Here is a 13072-nt window from a genome sequence, read left to right on the forward strand (position 1 = left end):
TATTTTAGAGTCCCCACTAACATAGTGTGGGGACCCAGAGATGATGTAGACGGAAATAGCACATTATGGTCAATATTTTGAAGGTGGTCCCATTATCCTAGGACCACCACAGGCTGAGTTATGAGCAAAAATGTTTTGTAAAAGTATGCCCTGCAAAGCATTTTGGGACAAGTTTTTGTGCTATGAATCATTTAATATGTTGATATGACTGTAATGCTTAGAACAGCCCCTAGAGGATACTACAATGAAAATAGCATTTTGTAAGAAACATGGTCATGTAACTATATAGTAAGACCCTAGAGGGCATAAACACACAAAAAGAAAATGGCATTAAACAATGCAGAGTAACCATTTATGTAGCCCCTAGAGAGCATAGTGCATTACACATTTTCAGGAGTAGCAGGCCTATAGCATTGGCATTACAAGCATGGCCCTTAGAACATAACTATTCCTCACTGGAAAACAAAAAATCCAACCAAGACAATACTTAAGAAGACACTGAAGGGTGGGAAGGGGTATTATTTTGGGGTCCCCTGTAACCTAGTATTGGGACCCACTGATGACTTAGACAGGAAGAACATGTTGTGCTGAACATTTTGGTGGTGGTCCCATTGTCCTAGGACCACCACAGGCGGAGTTATAGGCAAAAATGTTGAGAGAAAGAATGCTTGCAAAGCATTATGGATTGAGTTTTCCCAAGTCCAGTGAATATTGTAGTACTGGCTCTCCCACTGTGGCGGGAGAGCCACTTTTGCTTTGAGGATTTCTGTTTTATGTAAAGCATTTACCAATTTAAAGTGTTTTAAGGGGAGAGACACAAGAAATGGCTCTGATTAGAAAACTGTGAGCAATATGACCAGCGCTTTAATACCGCTGATTGAGTTCACTCTATTGTGCCTGTTCGCGTTGTTCGCGCCATTGCCACCATGCAGCACCAAGGGGAGAGACAGAAAAAATAGTTTGCCAATGCTGATGTATATTGCCAATCATGCAATAATCCATGTACCGGGGCAGTCTGCAAGGCGTGACAAAAACAGCCTCAAGGCGGGACAGACGTAAAGCAATTACCAATGACATCAAGTGATTTTTAAAGGCAAGCCCACAAATGAGTGAAAGTTATGTGCATTAGGGGGGAGTGGTTGAAAGCCCACATTATTTACAACAGGTCACAGCGCTTGCAGCTTTACATTTATAAAACTTTTTATCTAATCTGGACCAGTGTTACATTTACAAAGGCAAGCTGCATTTTATTATTTCATTAAACTAGAACTACATCCAGCAATTAAAGTGTAAAATACTGCAGTCTCTCCAAATAAGCAAGTTTGCTATATGATGAAGAACATCTGTGAAGGTGAATTATTCCACTAAAAGCAGATGTGAAACCCTCTTAAAAGGACAGCGGCATGGAAGATTATGTGGGATAGATGCAGTTCCATGTTTTGAATTGCACCCTCACTTGCACAAACATTATTACAAATATTAGATTCTAGAATCACTAGGAGACTTCAGACTCCGCTCATACTTATGTGCTTAAACCTTGTTTATACAATCCACTACTCAGCAGTGCAATACCTCCACTCTGCCAGCCAATCAGAGAAAATATTAAAATTTCTTAACACATCATGATGCTTGGCCTAGTAGATTGGTATTTCACTATGCTATCTTCTGGTCAGAGTACTGCTTTCTATTTTTGGGCCAGCCATGCCTCCGAATGATATATGTGGAGCTTAAAGTCTGTTCTTTTAAATAATGCCTAGTTCTTTTATTTTCTTCTTTCTAGACAGTGAATGGTGCATCTGGTCAGAGTGGAGTCCTTGTTCTAAGAGCTGCGGCACAGGGATCACCAGCAGGAAGGGTGTTTGTCACTGCCCCATCCAGGAGAGCCGAGGAGCCCCATGTAATGAGAGCGAGCGCACTGACGTTGAGGCTTGCTATGCCCAGCCCTGTGAAGGTGGGGTCTCTGGAATCAAATTTTAGAGCTGAAAGGGATCAAGATAGCAGTAAATGTTGGCACCCTCCAGTACAGCTTGGGCACTTTGCAGGATTTTCAGTGTTGCATCTCTCCGGTTTTAATAGGTTTTATAGTTTCAGTGCATGCACTAATTTTGTCTTAATTACTGTGGGCCTGATTCATAAAGGTAAACTTACACTTTTGTGTAAGTTTACATTTGTTTTGGAATTCACAAACTCCGATTTAATAGTAAATTTACGACTGCAGAGGGTCTGCAGTTTGGGTGGAGAACTCTGCACATAAAAAGGTAAGACACTCCTATCATTTTACGTGCGGAGTTCTCGGCCCTGACTGTGGAGTCTCAACAGTTGTAAACTTAAGGGGATATATACAGGAATTTGGCATAGGGCAGCACAGCACGTCACCATTCTGCACTGCCCTACGCTAGAGTGTGTTTATGCAATGTGTTATGGTCCTGTCCTTTCTCCCAGTGCTGTTTCACCAGTCTAGCACCAACGCAGGAACCCTTTTACCATGGTGCAGGGGTCCCTTTGTTGTTGGTAGGATTATTTTTGTGCAGGAAGGGGCAGCTTCCTGCACAAAAACAATCACCAGAGGTGTTTTTTCTCTTTCTAATTGTGCTGTTGAATCCAGCACAGGTAGAAAGTAGAAAAAATGAAGAGAAAGAAAAATATTTCTCCTTGTTATGGCTCACCTCAGGAGGTGTAAGGTTTTGGTGCATTCCAGGGTTTACATGGATTTGTAAATCTGGGGAAGCATCAAAGTCTATGTTGTTGCGTGGGAATATCCACTGCAACGCCCATGGAATGCCTCCCGAATGCAGAGTAAGGCAACATAGCGATTTGCTCTGCCTTGCCTTACTCCATATCCATGAGGCCATTCAAAGGCACACAAAGTGGCTTTGCGTAGCCTCATAGATATTATTTTGTAGTCTGCGCCGCCGGAGCTTCACAAAAAGTGAAACTCCTGCAGCGCAAAGGGCTTATAAATATGCCTCTTACCATTAAATCACAGTTTGTGAATTCCAAAACAAATGTAAACTTACACAAAATGTTGACCTTTGAATCAAGTCCTGTGTGTTCCAATTTTCAATGAGCAAGGTGGATCATGTCTATTTGTGGAGATCGAATGGAACAATGCATATTTGTAGTGCACCCTACAGCTCTCAAAAACTAAATGAAGACCACGTTTTTGTTGCAACTTAGTATATTTGCCAAGATACAGGAAAATAATGTCATATCATTTTTGTCACCTAATGAACATTTAAAAGGGGGAAATTATAAGCAAAATCCCTTTGCTCCGTTTATTTTCAAACAGCAGAACAAAATGTGATCCAATATCTTGCTAATTCTCAGAATGTTTGTAGAGCTTGGATCAATACCTTTAATTACTTTGTAATACCTGATAGCCTTCCAAAATATGTACCTTACATTTGAAAAGAAAACTGCAAATATGAATTGCTTGAAGAAGAGATATTTGCACAATGCTGACAGATGTGTATATTCATCTAGCCTTATGTAGAATAGTTCTACATTATTATTTTACATAGTGTGCTCTTTTCCCATCAGTGCTTTTACTGTTTCTTGTGATTTTTTTCTGCTCTTTTATGACTTTCCTTGGGAAACTCTGATACCTTACAAATGACTGACATGGTTTTGTGTCTCTGTTGTCACTGTCCAACCTGACATTTTTCCTTGTTTATAATGCCCTCTGATCTCTGTCACCTCCTCTGAAGCACCTGAGTAACTGGAAAGTGCTTCTGAACGTAATAGCCCATACTGATGCCCCACTACCCACAGCAGTCATCTTGATCTTTTGTTCCCACAGTTAATAAAAAACCTGCATCCAATGGAGTAATGCTTTTATAAAGGATATTTAGGATATACATTTTCAGTCAAATATATTTTAATATTGACTTTCTAACATACAAACCATCTTGTTTCACTGCTTTCTGTGCCCCCTCTTGAAGTGAATTCTCTTTCCCATTTCTTCGTAGGAGATTGTTTCTGGAGCTCCTGGACAGACTGGAGTGAGTGTTCCTGCCAATCTCTGGTTCAGATGCGCTATCGGAATCTGCTGAACCCGAGTTATGGGACTGTGCCCTGTAAGGAGCTGATGACTGACTTCAAAACTTGTGACCTATTTGACTGCTCAGGTGAGACGTCGGCACACAAACATGAGATACATTGGCCTGCATTATATACAGCTTTGGTCGCATGTGACTGGAATGCGGTCCCACATTTTCCTTTACAATATTGTCACATTGCCATCTTCAATGCATAGGAACTTATCTGACAGTAGTATTAAGTGAATCTGTCCACTTCAGGTACTGTAATGTTTATAAGGTATCCCTGGTTTGCTGGTGACCCCTTCTGTACCTCATAATTGGAAAGTTGAGTTGCCCAGTTACAAATTGATTCTGCTAGATTTAGTTGTTGACAAAATGAGCTGAGGACACCTACTGCATACCTATGGGGTGATTCTAGTTCATTTTGAAAATGGTTGTTGGTATCTAATGATGCATGATTGTTTCAGTCAGTATTTTTGTTTAACTAGTGCAACTTCCATTGTTTTCCCTTCCTAACATTTATAATCCACTGTCGAAAATTCCACTGAGATACTTGTTTGATGGCTCACATTTTGATGAACTGGGAAGCTCAGTTTCACTCATCATCTTTTGATCTAACGCCCTAACAGAATCAAGCTGTCAACTCCCATTTGAGTTTCACCCATGTGGCACTCCCTGCTTAGGCCTATGTGCTACCCACCAACAGGAGGACATGTGCCAGGATATGCCTGAGTGCCTGCCAGGTTGCTACTGTCCACAGGTCAGTGTTTTTTTTGTTGCAAAGATTAATACAGTTTTACTGTCGGTGCAATATAATTGTCTTAAGCAGTGTGCAGATTGGGTCAGTGGCTGCACTGTCTCAGCCATTGGTTCTTGCCTGTGTTATAAAAGACTGCTAAATACATAAATATAAATGTCTATCAACTTTTCTGAAGTAAGCAATATTTGTCTAGTTTGCTTATAACCAATATGTTGACCTCTTTTCTGTTTAACTATGGCAATGTCCTTCACTTAGGGAATATAGCAGATAGGATTTAAAGTAGATTATAGTCTCTCGGACACACCTGCCCTTTAGATAAGCTGATGTGACATCATGATTTGCACTGGCCTGTAACTCTGATCAAGGATTCAGATATGGACAACTCGCCTAAAACTACAGAAAGGTAACACACAAATATATTTAGGAAAATATCACCTAACGCTGACAGCCAGGCCCAGATTTACTAACACTTTGTGTCAGATTTGCACTGCTTTTTTAATGCAAACCTGATACAAACCTTTGTATTGGGATTTACAAATTGTGATTTGTGTTGGATTTTAAGCCAAAGTAATGTAAAGCGTTGCAATGTGCTGCCTTCCATAACTTTACATCAAGGGGGCATTCCATGGGTACAGCATGGGCATTCCCGTGCAATCACCCATGGGCTTTGAATCAAGTCCCTGTCTAACAGGAATTGTATAAAGGGGTTTGCACCAAACTCCAGTGCTTCCTCGAGCCAAGCGTAAGATGAGAAATGTTTTTTTCCTGTTTGCATGTGTGCTCTATTGTACATGTGTGTTTTGCTTTCACTTGAGAACAACACAATAAATCACTATCTGATGGGACGTACTGATGATAAAAAAGAACAAATGGTTTTCCACTTTTTAGCTGTATAGAGGTATGCAATATTACCTACCACTTCTCCCCAACAGACTGCTTCCACAAGATGCAGTGGTAAGGTAAGGCGTATTCTTACCCTTAGTACAGACGTAGGGCCTGATTTTGATTTAGGCATGTTAGAAATGTGGTCTCTGGTTGGCAGTCAGTTTGCACTCTGTCCAAGCAGGGACCCTCACTCTAGTCAGGGCAAGGGATATACTCACTTAAGATAACCCCTGCTCACCCCCTTGGTAGCTTAGCACAAGCAGTCAGGCTTATCTCAAAGGCAATATGTTAAATATTTGTACCAAAACACACAATAATACAGTGAAAACACTACAAAATGGACACCACACCAGTTTAGAAAAATAGCCAATATTTATCTAACTCAAACAAGACCAAAACAACAAAAATCCAGCATACACCAGTAAAGTTATGTTGTTTTTCTCTCCCACAAGAGAGCGATATGGTGATTTCCGGACAGGGCAACTCGGATCCGCAGAGGTTCATGTTGATTTTGATGCCCAGCGATGATGCGTGTGAAATCGGGCCGCACGATAAAGGAAAACCGCTCTACGTGGGGTTTGCCTCATTTTCAGCAGCCGCAAGCAGGTGCTGCATCATTTCTCCAGCCGCGATGCAGGTGATGCGTTGATATCTCAGCCGCGATGCAGGTGGTGCATCGATTTCAGCCACGATGTGGGTGGCGCATCGTTTTTACAGCCACGTTGCAGGTGGTGCATTAAAATTTTCCCCGCACGCCTCCTGTGCATGGATTTCCACCTTGGTTCTACCAGCTTCACCTTTCAATGGCCCAGGGATTGGATAGGGCACCACTTGACAGGGTAGGAGTCTCAAAAGAGAGTCAAGGTGCTGGCAGAGGAATTATTTGATGGCCCTGAGACTTCAAAACAGGAGGCAAGCTAAGTCGAAGCTCTTGGAGACACTTCACAAGCAGGAATATACCACAAAGTCCAGTCTTTGTCTTTTTTCAGGCAGAAGCAGCAACTGCAGGCCAACCCAGCAGAGCACAGTCACAGGCAAAGGGGCAGCACTCCTCCTCCAACTCTTCTCCTTGGCAGAGGATCCTCTTGGTTCCAACAGTGATCCAGTAATCTTGGGTTTTGAGTCCACTACTTATACCTCTTTCTGCCTTTAAAGTAGGAACACTTCAAATGAAAGTCTCTGTAGTTCACAACATCCTGCCTTGCCCAGGCCTGGCCCAGACTCACACCAGGGGATCAGAGACTGCATTGTGTGAGAACAGGCACATCTCTTTCAGGTGTAAGTGACCACACCTTATCCACTCTAGCCCAGATGGCCCATCACGATATGCAGGCTACACCCCAGCTCTCTTTGTGTTACTGTCTAGTAGAGACTCACAAGGAGCCCAACTGTCAGTCTGACTCAGGCAGGGAATACACAAGCAGGCAGAGTCACAGAATGGTTTAAGCAAGAAAATGCCCACTTTCTAAAAGTGGCATTTTCAAACTGACAATTTAAAAACCAACTTCACCAAAAGATGTATTTTTAAATTCTGATACCCCAAACTCCAGGTCGCGATCTGCTCCCAAAGGGAAACTGCATCTAAAAGATATTTAAAGACACCCCCATGTTAGCCTATGAAAGAGATAGGCCTTGCAACAGTGAAAACCGAATTTGGCAGTATTTCACTGTTAGGACATGTGAAAACACACTAGCACATGTCTTACCTTTAGCATACACTGCACACTGCCCATGGGGCTACCTAGGGCCTACCTCAGGTGTGCCTTACATGTATAGAAAGGGAAGGTTTGGGCCTGGCAAATGGGTACACTTGCCAGGTCGAATTGTCAGTTTAAAACTGCACATACAGACACTGCAGTGGCAAGTCTGAGCCATGTTTACAGGGCTTCTCATTTGGGTGGTATAATCAGTGCTGCAGGCTCACTAGTAGCATTTGATTTACAAGCCCTGGGCACCTCTAGTGTACTTTACTAGAGATTTACTAGTAAATCAGATATGCCAATCATGGAAAAGCCAATTAGACACATAATTTACACATGGAGCACTTGCACTTAAGCACTGGTCAGCAGTGGTAAAGTGCCCAGGGTACCAAAACCAGCAAAGACAGAGTCCAGCACACAGTCAAAACATGGGAAGCAGAGGCAAAAACAAGACAGGGGAGACCCGCCAAGGATGCCATGCCTAAAAAGGTAGATGGGTTACAATCATAGGATATAATAGGATTTATGTTCAGTGGACGGGCTATCCATCCCCATTGCAATGGAGTAACCCATCCACCAAGATCTAAATCAAGCCCTTAGTCAGGATCGTCTTCAAAATCCTCATCCACGCCCACAAATCCCTCCACAACACTGGACCAGCCTACCTCAACGAACGAGTGACCTTCCACGTACCCACTCGACTCCTCCGCTCTGCTCACCTCGCCTTCCCGCATCCAACCCACCACCTCCGGAGGCAGTTCCTTCTCTTACCTCACCCCCAGGACCTGGAACTCCCTCCACAACAACCTACGTAAGATCCAGGACCTCCCGACTTTCAGAAAGCACCTAAAGACATGGCTCTTTGAGCTGTAAAACTGCATCCCCCCTCTCTGCCCCCCCCACCCAATGCGCCTTGAGACCCTTCCAGGTGAGTAGCGCACTTAATACATTTTTTGATTGATTGATTGATTGACCTATTGGATCCTAATCATGCTGACAAAGAACCAAGACCCTTTCAGGCTATTAAAGGGTTAAAACATGTTGGTAGGAAGGATGGACCAGACATTATACCTCTAGACACATCCAACTGAATTTTCGAATCCAACTGGTGTACACTCCAATTAAAAAAATCTCTTTTGGGTCTATACCAAGATAGATTTTATGCACTATCTGGATCCCTAGTTTATTCGGTACAGATTATTTGGATCTCCCTCATCCTCATGTTCAGACAACTTTGGTGGTATGTACACAAAGTGAGATGGAATCACCTCTAAAAAAGCACACTACAGTGATGTGGATGAAGCTTTTCTATTTATGTTTCTCAAAGTGGTTTTGTTTAGACTTTGAGACTCTCCTAGTTAACTTGATGCTGTTACTGCTACCGTATTTCTGGCGTCTATTCCATTTTCCTTCTCAATCTAGCTCTGCAATCTGGACCAGCTACAGACCTTTCAGCACATTGGTAGTGATGGCAAGTGCACGTAGGCTTCTCAGAAAGTAGTGTTGGTGTGCCAGAGCTAAGCTTTCCACAATCACACAAGTACACAATAAATTAATTTCCAGCCTCTATAAGAAATAAAAGTACTTTATTACCCACTAGAATGAAATGCAATACATTATCATGACAGGATGCTACTTATTATCCTTGGGTACTATAACTATCAAGCACTGGTTCACCCCTATCCACAATCTTCCCCAGTCTGCCCACTCGATCCATGCTTGCCACGCCCTCAGGGCTAGATGGTCTCTCCCTCTTAGAGTAAGAGCTGTTATCATGATTATAACTTAAATGCAGTTATCAGTCCTGAATTTATTAAACTCTTTAGTGCTGAGTCTCAGCTTTTAGTCTTGCCACACAGTCCTCATTGATTAGGTGCAACCCCCTGTCTCTCTCCCACATGCTCGCATCATTTCTCTTGACAGGTGGCACACGAGCTGGAAGCTTTGTTCCAGGACCCTGCTTCATTTGCCTGACCCACACCCTGGTAGTGTACTCGGCAGGCATGGAGTAGGCAGTCCTGGTTTGTCAGGTCCCGAACATACCTTTGATGGATGGGGTAGCAGTTGCAAGCTTCAGCTGTGGTTGCAGGAGCAGCCCCTTCTAGTTGTTTACCACATAAGTATATTTAGCCTTAAACAGACACGTAATTGCAGCTATGTGGCAGACTGGCTATTCTGGTTAGATGTGGCCATGCACAGGCTGGTTACTTAAGATAGATGCAGCTATGCACAGGTCAATTACTTTTGGGCACGTGGCCATGCTCAGGCTAGTTACCTTAAGAAGATACAGCCATGCACTGGCCTATTATTTCTGGGCAGATGAAGCCATTTGCAGACCAGCTACTCCAGGTAGATCTGACCTCACACAGACCGTTTACTTTTGACATGTTGTCAGAACCCAACTGGGTCTCAGCAATCACAGTTGTCTTTTTGTGATTCCCACTAGGAACCAATGCAGTGACACCAGATCCAAAACACAAGGGTCCACTGATTTCTCTAATAAGGCCTACTCTTCTGGGTGCCACAATAGTCATCTAAGACTAGCTAAGCCTTGCTCCTCTGGGACAGGCAGTTCCCCTGCACGGTCACCATCCCGCTTTCAGGATACAGGCAGTCTTCTAGGCACTTCAGGATAAGGACACAGCTCTTCAAGTAAAAGATACAGATTCAGTCGATATCCTTTTAACAACAGGTTGAACAGCAGTCCTCTGAATATTCTATGGAGCACTCCCTTCTTTGGCCATGCAAGACTTGCAACTTAAAGAAGTGTGGTAATGAGGTCCCGCATTTATATACCAAAATCAGACACAAGATTTGTATCCACTGTGGGCTGCTTCAGAACCAGATTGAGGTGGTTCCCTTTTAGAGTGTCCTCTCCATGCTGCTTTCCAGAGACAGCATCTTTCCAGAGCGGTGCTTCTCACAGCATGGTTGTTTCCAACCTGGAGCAACCACAGCAGAGGCACAAAGAGGTGTGAGGCTTCTACATTTGTTGTCATCACCCAACTGAAGAAGGTAATCAGAGAAGACAAAATGACAAGCCACACCGGAAGGTTCCCCTCAATTTGCACAATAGTCTGCAGTCCAGTCCCTCAGCTCTGCTACCCACCAAATGGCAGTGTTTAGGAAAGTAGACCAGCAGTTCCTTGCCAAGCAAAAGCCTATACAAATTTCTAAAGGAATCCTGTATCCCCCTCAATTCAGTGTCCAGGTCTACTCTCTCTAGCCTCAGGAATGTCAGCAATACTCTTCTACTCTCTGGGAAACAGCATGATCTCAATCTACTATGTGCAATAAGCCTGCTTAGCAATGTTTTTTGTTTATTATTGAAAAACAAAAAAGAAACATCCCTGATACACTGTTTATCCCAGTAGTGGGGTTAATTCCTTTTCTTCACTGTTTGGGACATCCGGGCTTTCCCTGGCTGTCCGAACAGGAAACATTAATGTTGAATATCCCTTCTAAAGTTGGAGGGTGGCCTGAGATACTTTGATTAATGGCTCAATGTCATTATGGCTGTCAGCAAAAGGTTGACACTTGCAGAACTAGAGTAGGCTGCACCGTCAAAAAGAAGGTACTTTTTGGGAAGCTGCAAGTTTGTTGATTGGATATCCACCACTTTTTTGGCAAAACATTTTGTTCTAAGGTTTTTAGTAAATCTTGAACATGCTATTTCAGTGCATTTTCTCCAACAGAGTTTTTAACATCATAGGAAGTGGTGGAGATGTATTGACAGTATGCTGCCGCCTTAGGCTATGACGAAGGGGTTTTCATTTTAAAATTAATGAAATGTGCTGCTCTTAGCTAGATAAATAGCCACAGTTGTGAAAATCTGTAAAGATCTTGTATAACAGAACACAAAAGAAACATAATAACACAACTCAATAATGCAACAACACAGAGCAAAACAGAACAGAAGACTATAAAGCAACCTTAATGAAACACACTTTCAATGCCATGGCAATGCAACAGTACGTCACAAGAGCCACACAGCACCATAATTCACCTCAAAAACAATACAACAGCATAAAAGAATATGTTACACCACCAGTGCATCAAATGTCATACAGCTGCAGTAGAACACAATTACAGCACAAAACAACACACTACAGCAGCAAACATGCTGCACAATGAAACCGGATAACACAATAGAAAGAACAGAACACAACAATGCAAATAAAAAAATAAATAAATACAACAACCAACAAAACTGCACAACACAATGTGGTACACTGACAACTCAAAAGACACTGCACCAACATTGCAACAAAATAAAACAATAATGCCCTACAAAGCATTGCATCAGCACAGCAACTTAACATCAACATAACACGATATCAACACACTGCAACAAACACAACAAGAGGCACAAGAATATAACAATAAAACAACAAAATAACAGCACAAAACACAAATAAAAATATGAAAACAACAACACGATAGAAAAGAACACAATGCTTAAACATGCTGCTTACAGTTGATTTGTTGTTTTGATGCTTCATTTATTTGTTTTGTGTAGTTTAAGGTTGGTATTTTATTGTGTTGTTTTGTGTTGCTAGGTTGATACTTTATTGTGTAGTTTTTTGTGTGCTGCTGAGTTACAATGCTCTTGTCTTGCTGTGCAGTTTTGCTTTTGTGTTGTGGTATGTTTTGTACTCTTGCCTTTGTTGTATCCTTGGTGTATCATATTGCTGTTTTATGTTCTTTTAATATCATCGAGTAGCGTTTTTGTGTTTATTCACTGTTACATTGTGTTGTTACATCATGTCGTGCTGTGGTTGTGTATTGGTTGCTCTTTTGTATTTTTGTTGACACATTGTGTTTTTGTGTTGTATTGGTGAGTTATGTGTACTTGTTTTGAATTTTTTTGTGTTTTTGAAATGCAGTGTTGTGACTTTATTGTGCATTGGGTTTGTACCACGTGCTGCCTTTTTTGCCACAAAAACATGTCATTGCACCAGGCTGTAAATATTTTGTGATCCCACTGTCAGCATGCAAAATTGAAGAGTAGTGCTTCCTTAAATGTTTGTACATTACAGCATCATGGAGGACTTGGAAGTGTATCTAGAGAAGAAACAACTTCCAACTAGTTTTCAGTGGGTCAGTCCTTCAGAGTAGGTCCTTCAGTTAGGTTCCAGTGCAGGTCCTCTAGCAATTCACAGGTTTGCTCAAAATTTTGAAACAATTGAGCTTATTATGGAACAACGAGTATTATATTGGAGTATTAGATACAGAATTATGATTTGGTGCGTACATCTAACTACAGGTTCCTTTGCCTTTGAGTCTCCTTAAACTCAAGAATGGATTCAGAAGTTATTGCCATAAGCTGTGTATGCTGGCAGTTGGCACCACTGATCCCCATTGCGAATCCATCACCTATTCAGCCATGACGACATGAGTTGAATAAAGGTCCCACCTCTATTTTCTGACAGCAGTTCCTTTTTCTCTGTGCCTAAAGTCCAGCATTTTGGAGGGTGATTTCTAAAAACAAGAATATGGTCAACAGGCTGCTACTAGTCCAGAGCAAAATGTTATTTACGCAGGAGTAATCTGAGTAATTTTGGTCATTTTATTATTATTCTTGTGAAGCGAAAGTACAGAAAATGATGCCTGTTTTAATAATTTGGGGTAATTTAGCCCAGATATGCTTACCCAATAGTGTAGAAACAGAGAGCGAGCAGCAGCTG

General features: G+C 42.0%; 1 protein-coding gene across 1 annotated transcript in view; it reads left to right on the forward strand.

The window, feature by feature from the left end:
* Positions 1-13072, forward strand: part of LOC138261625 (SCO-spondin-like) — a 1514343-nt gene that overhangs the window by 1149561 nt on the left and 351710 nt on the right. Inside the window, exons 94-96 of the mRNA XM_069210750.1 lie at positions 1781-1951; positions 3969-4127; positions 4670-4800. Of these exons, the coding sequence (XP_069066851.1) occupies positions 1781-1951; positions 3969-4127; positions 4670-4800 (461 nt within the window). The remainder of the gene's footprint in view (positions 1-1780; positions 1952-3968; positions 4128-4669; positions 4801-13072) is intronic.

Source organism: Pleurodeles waltl, chromosome 10 (genome assembly GCF_031143425.1).
Source record: "Pleurodeles waltl isolate 20211129_DDA chromosome 10, aPleWal1.hap1.20221129, whole genome shotgun sequence".
NCBI classification, from domain to species: domain Eukaryota; kingdom Metazoa; phylum Chordata; class Amphibia; order Caudata; family Salamandridae; genus Pleurodeles; species Pleurodeles waltl.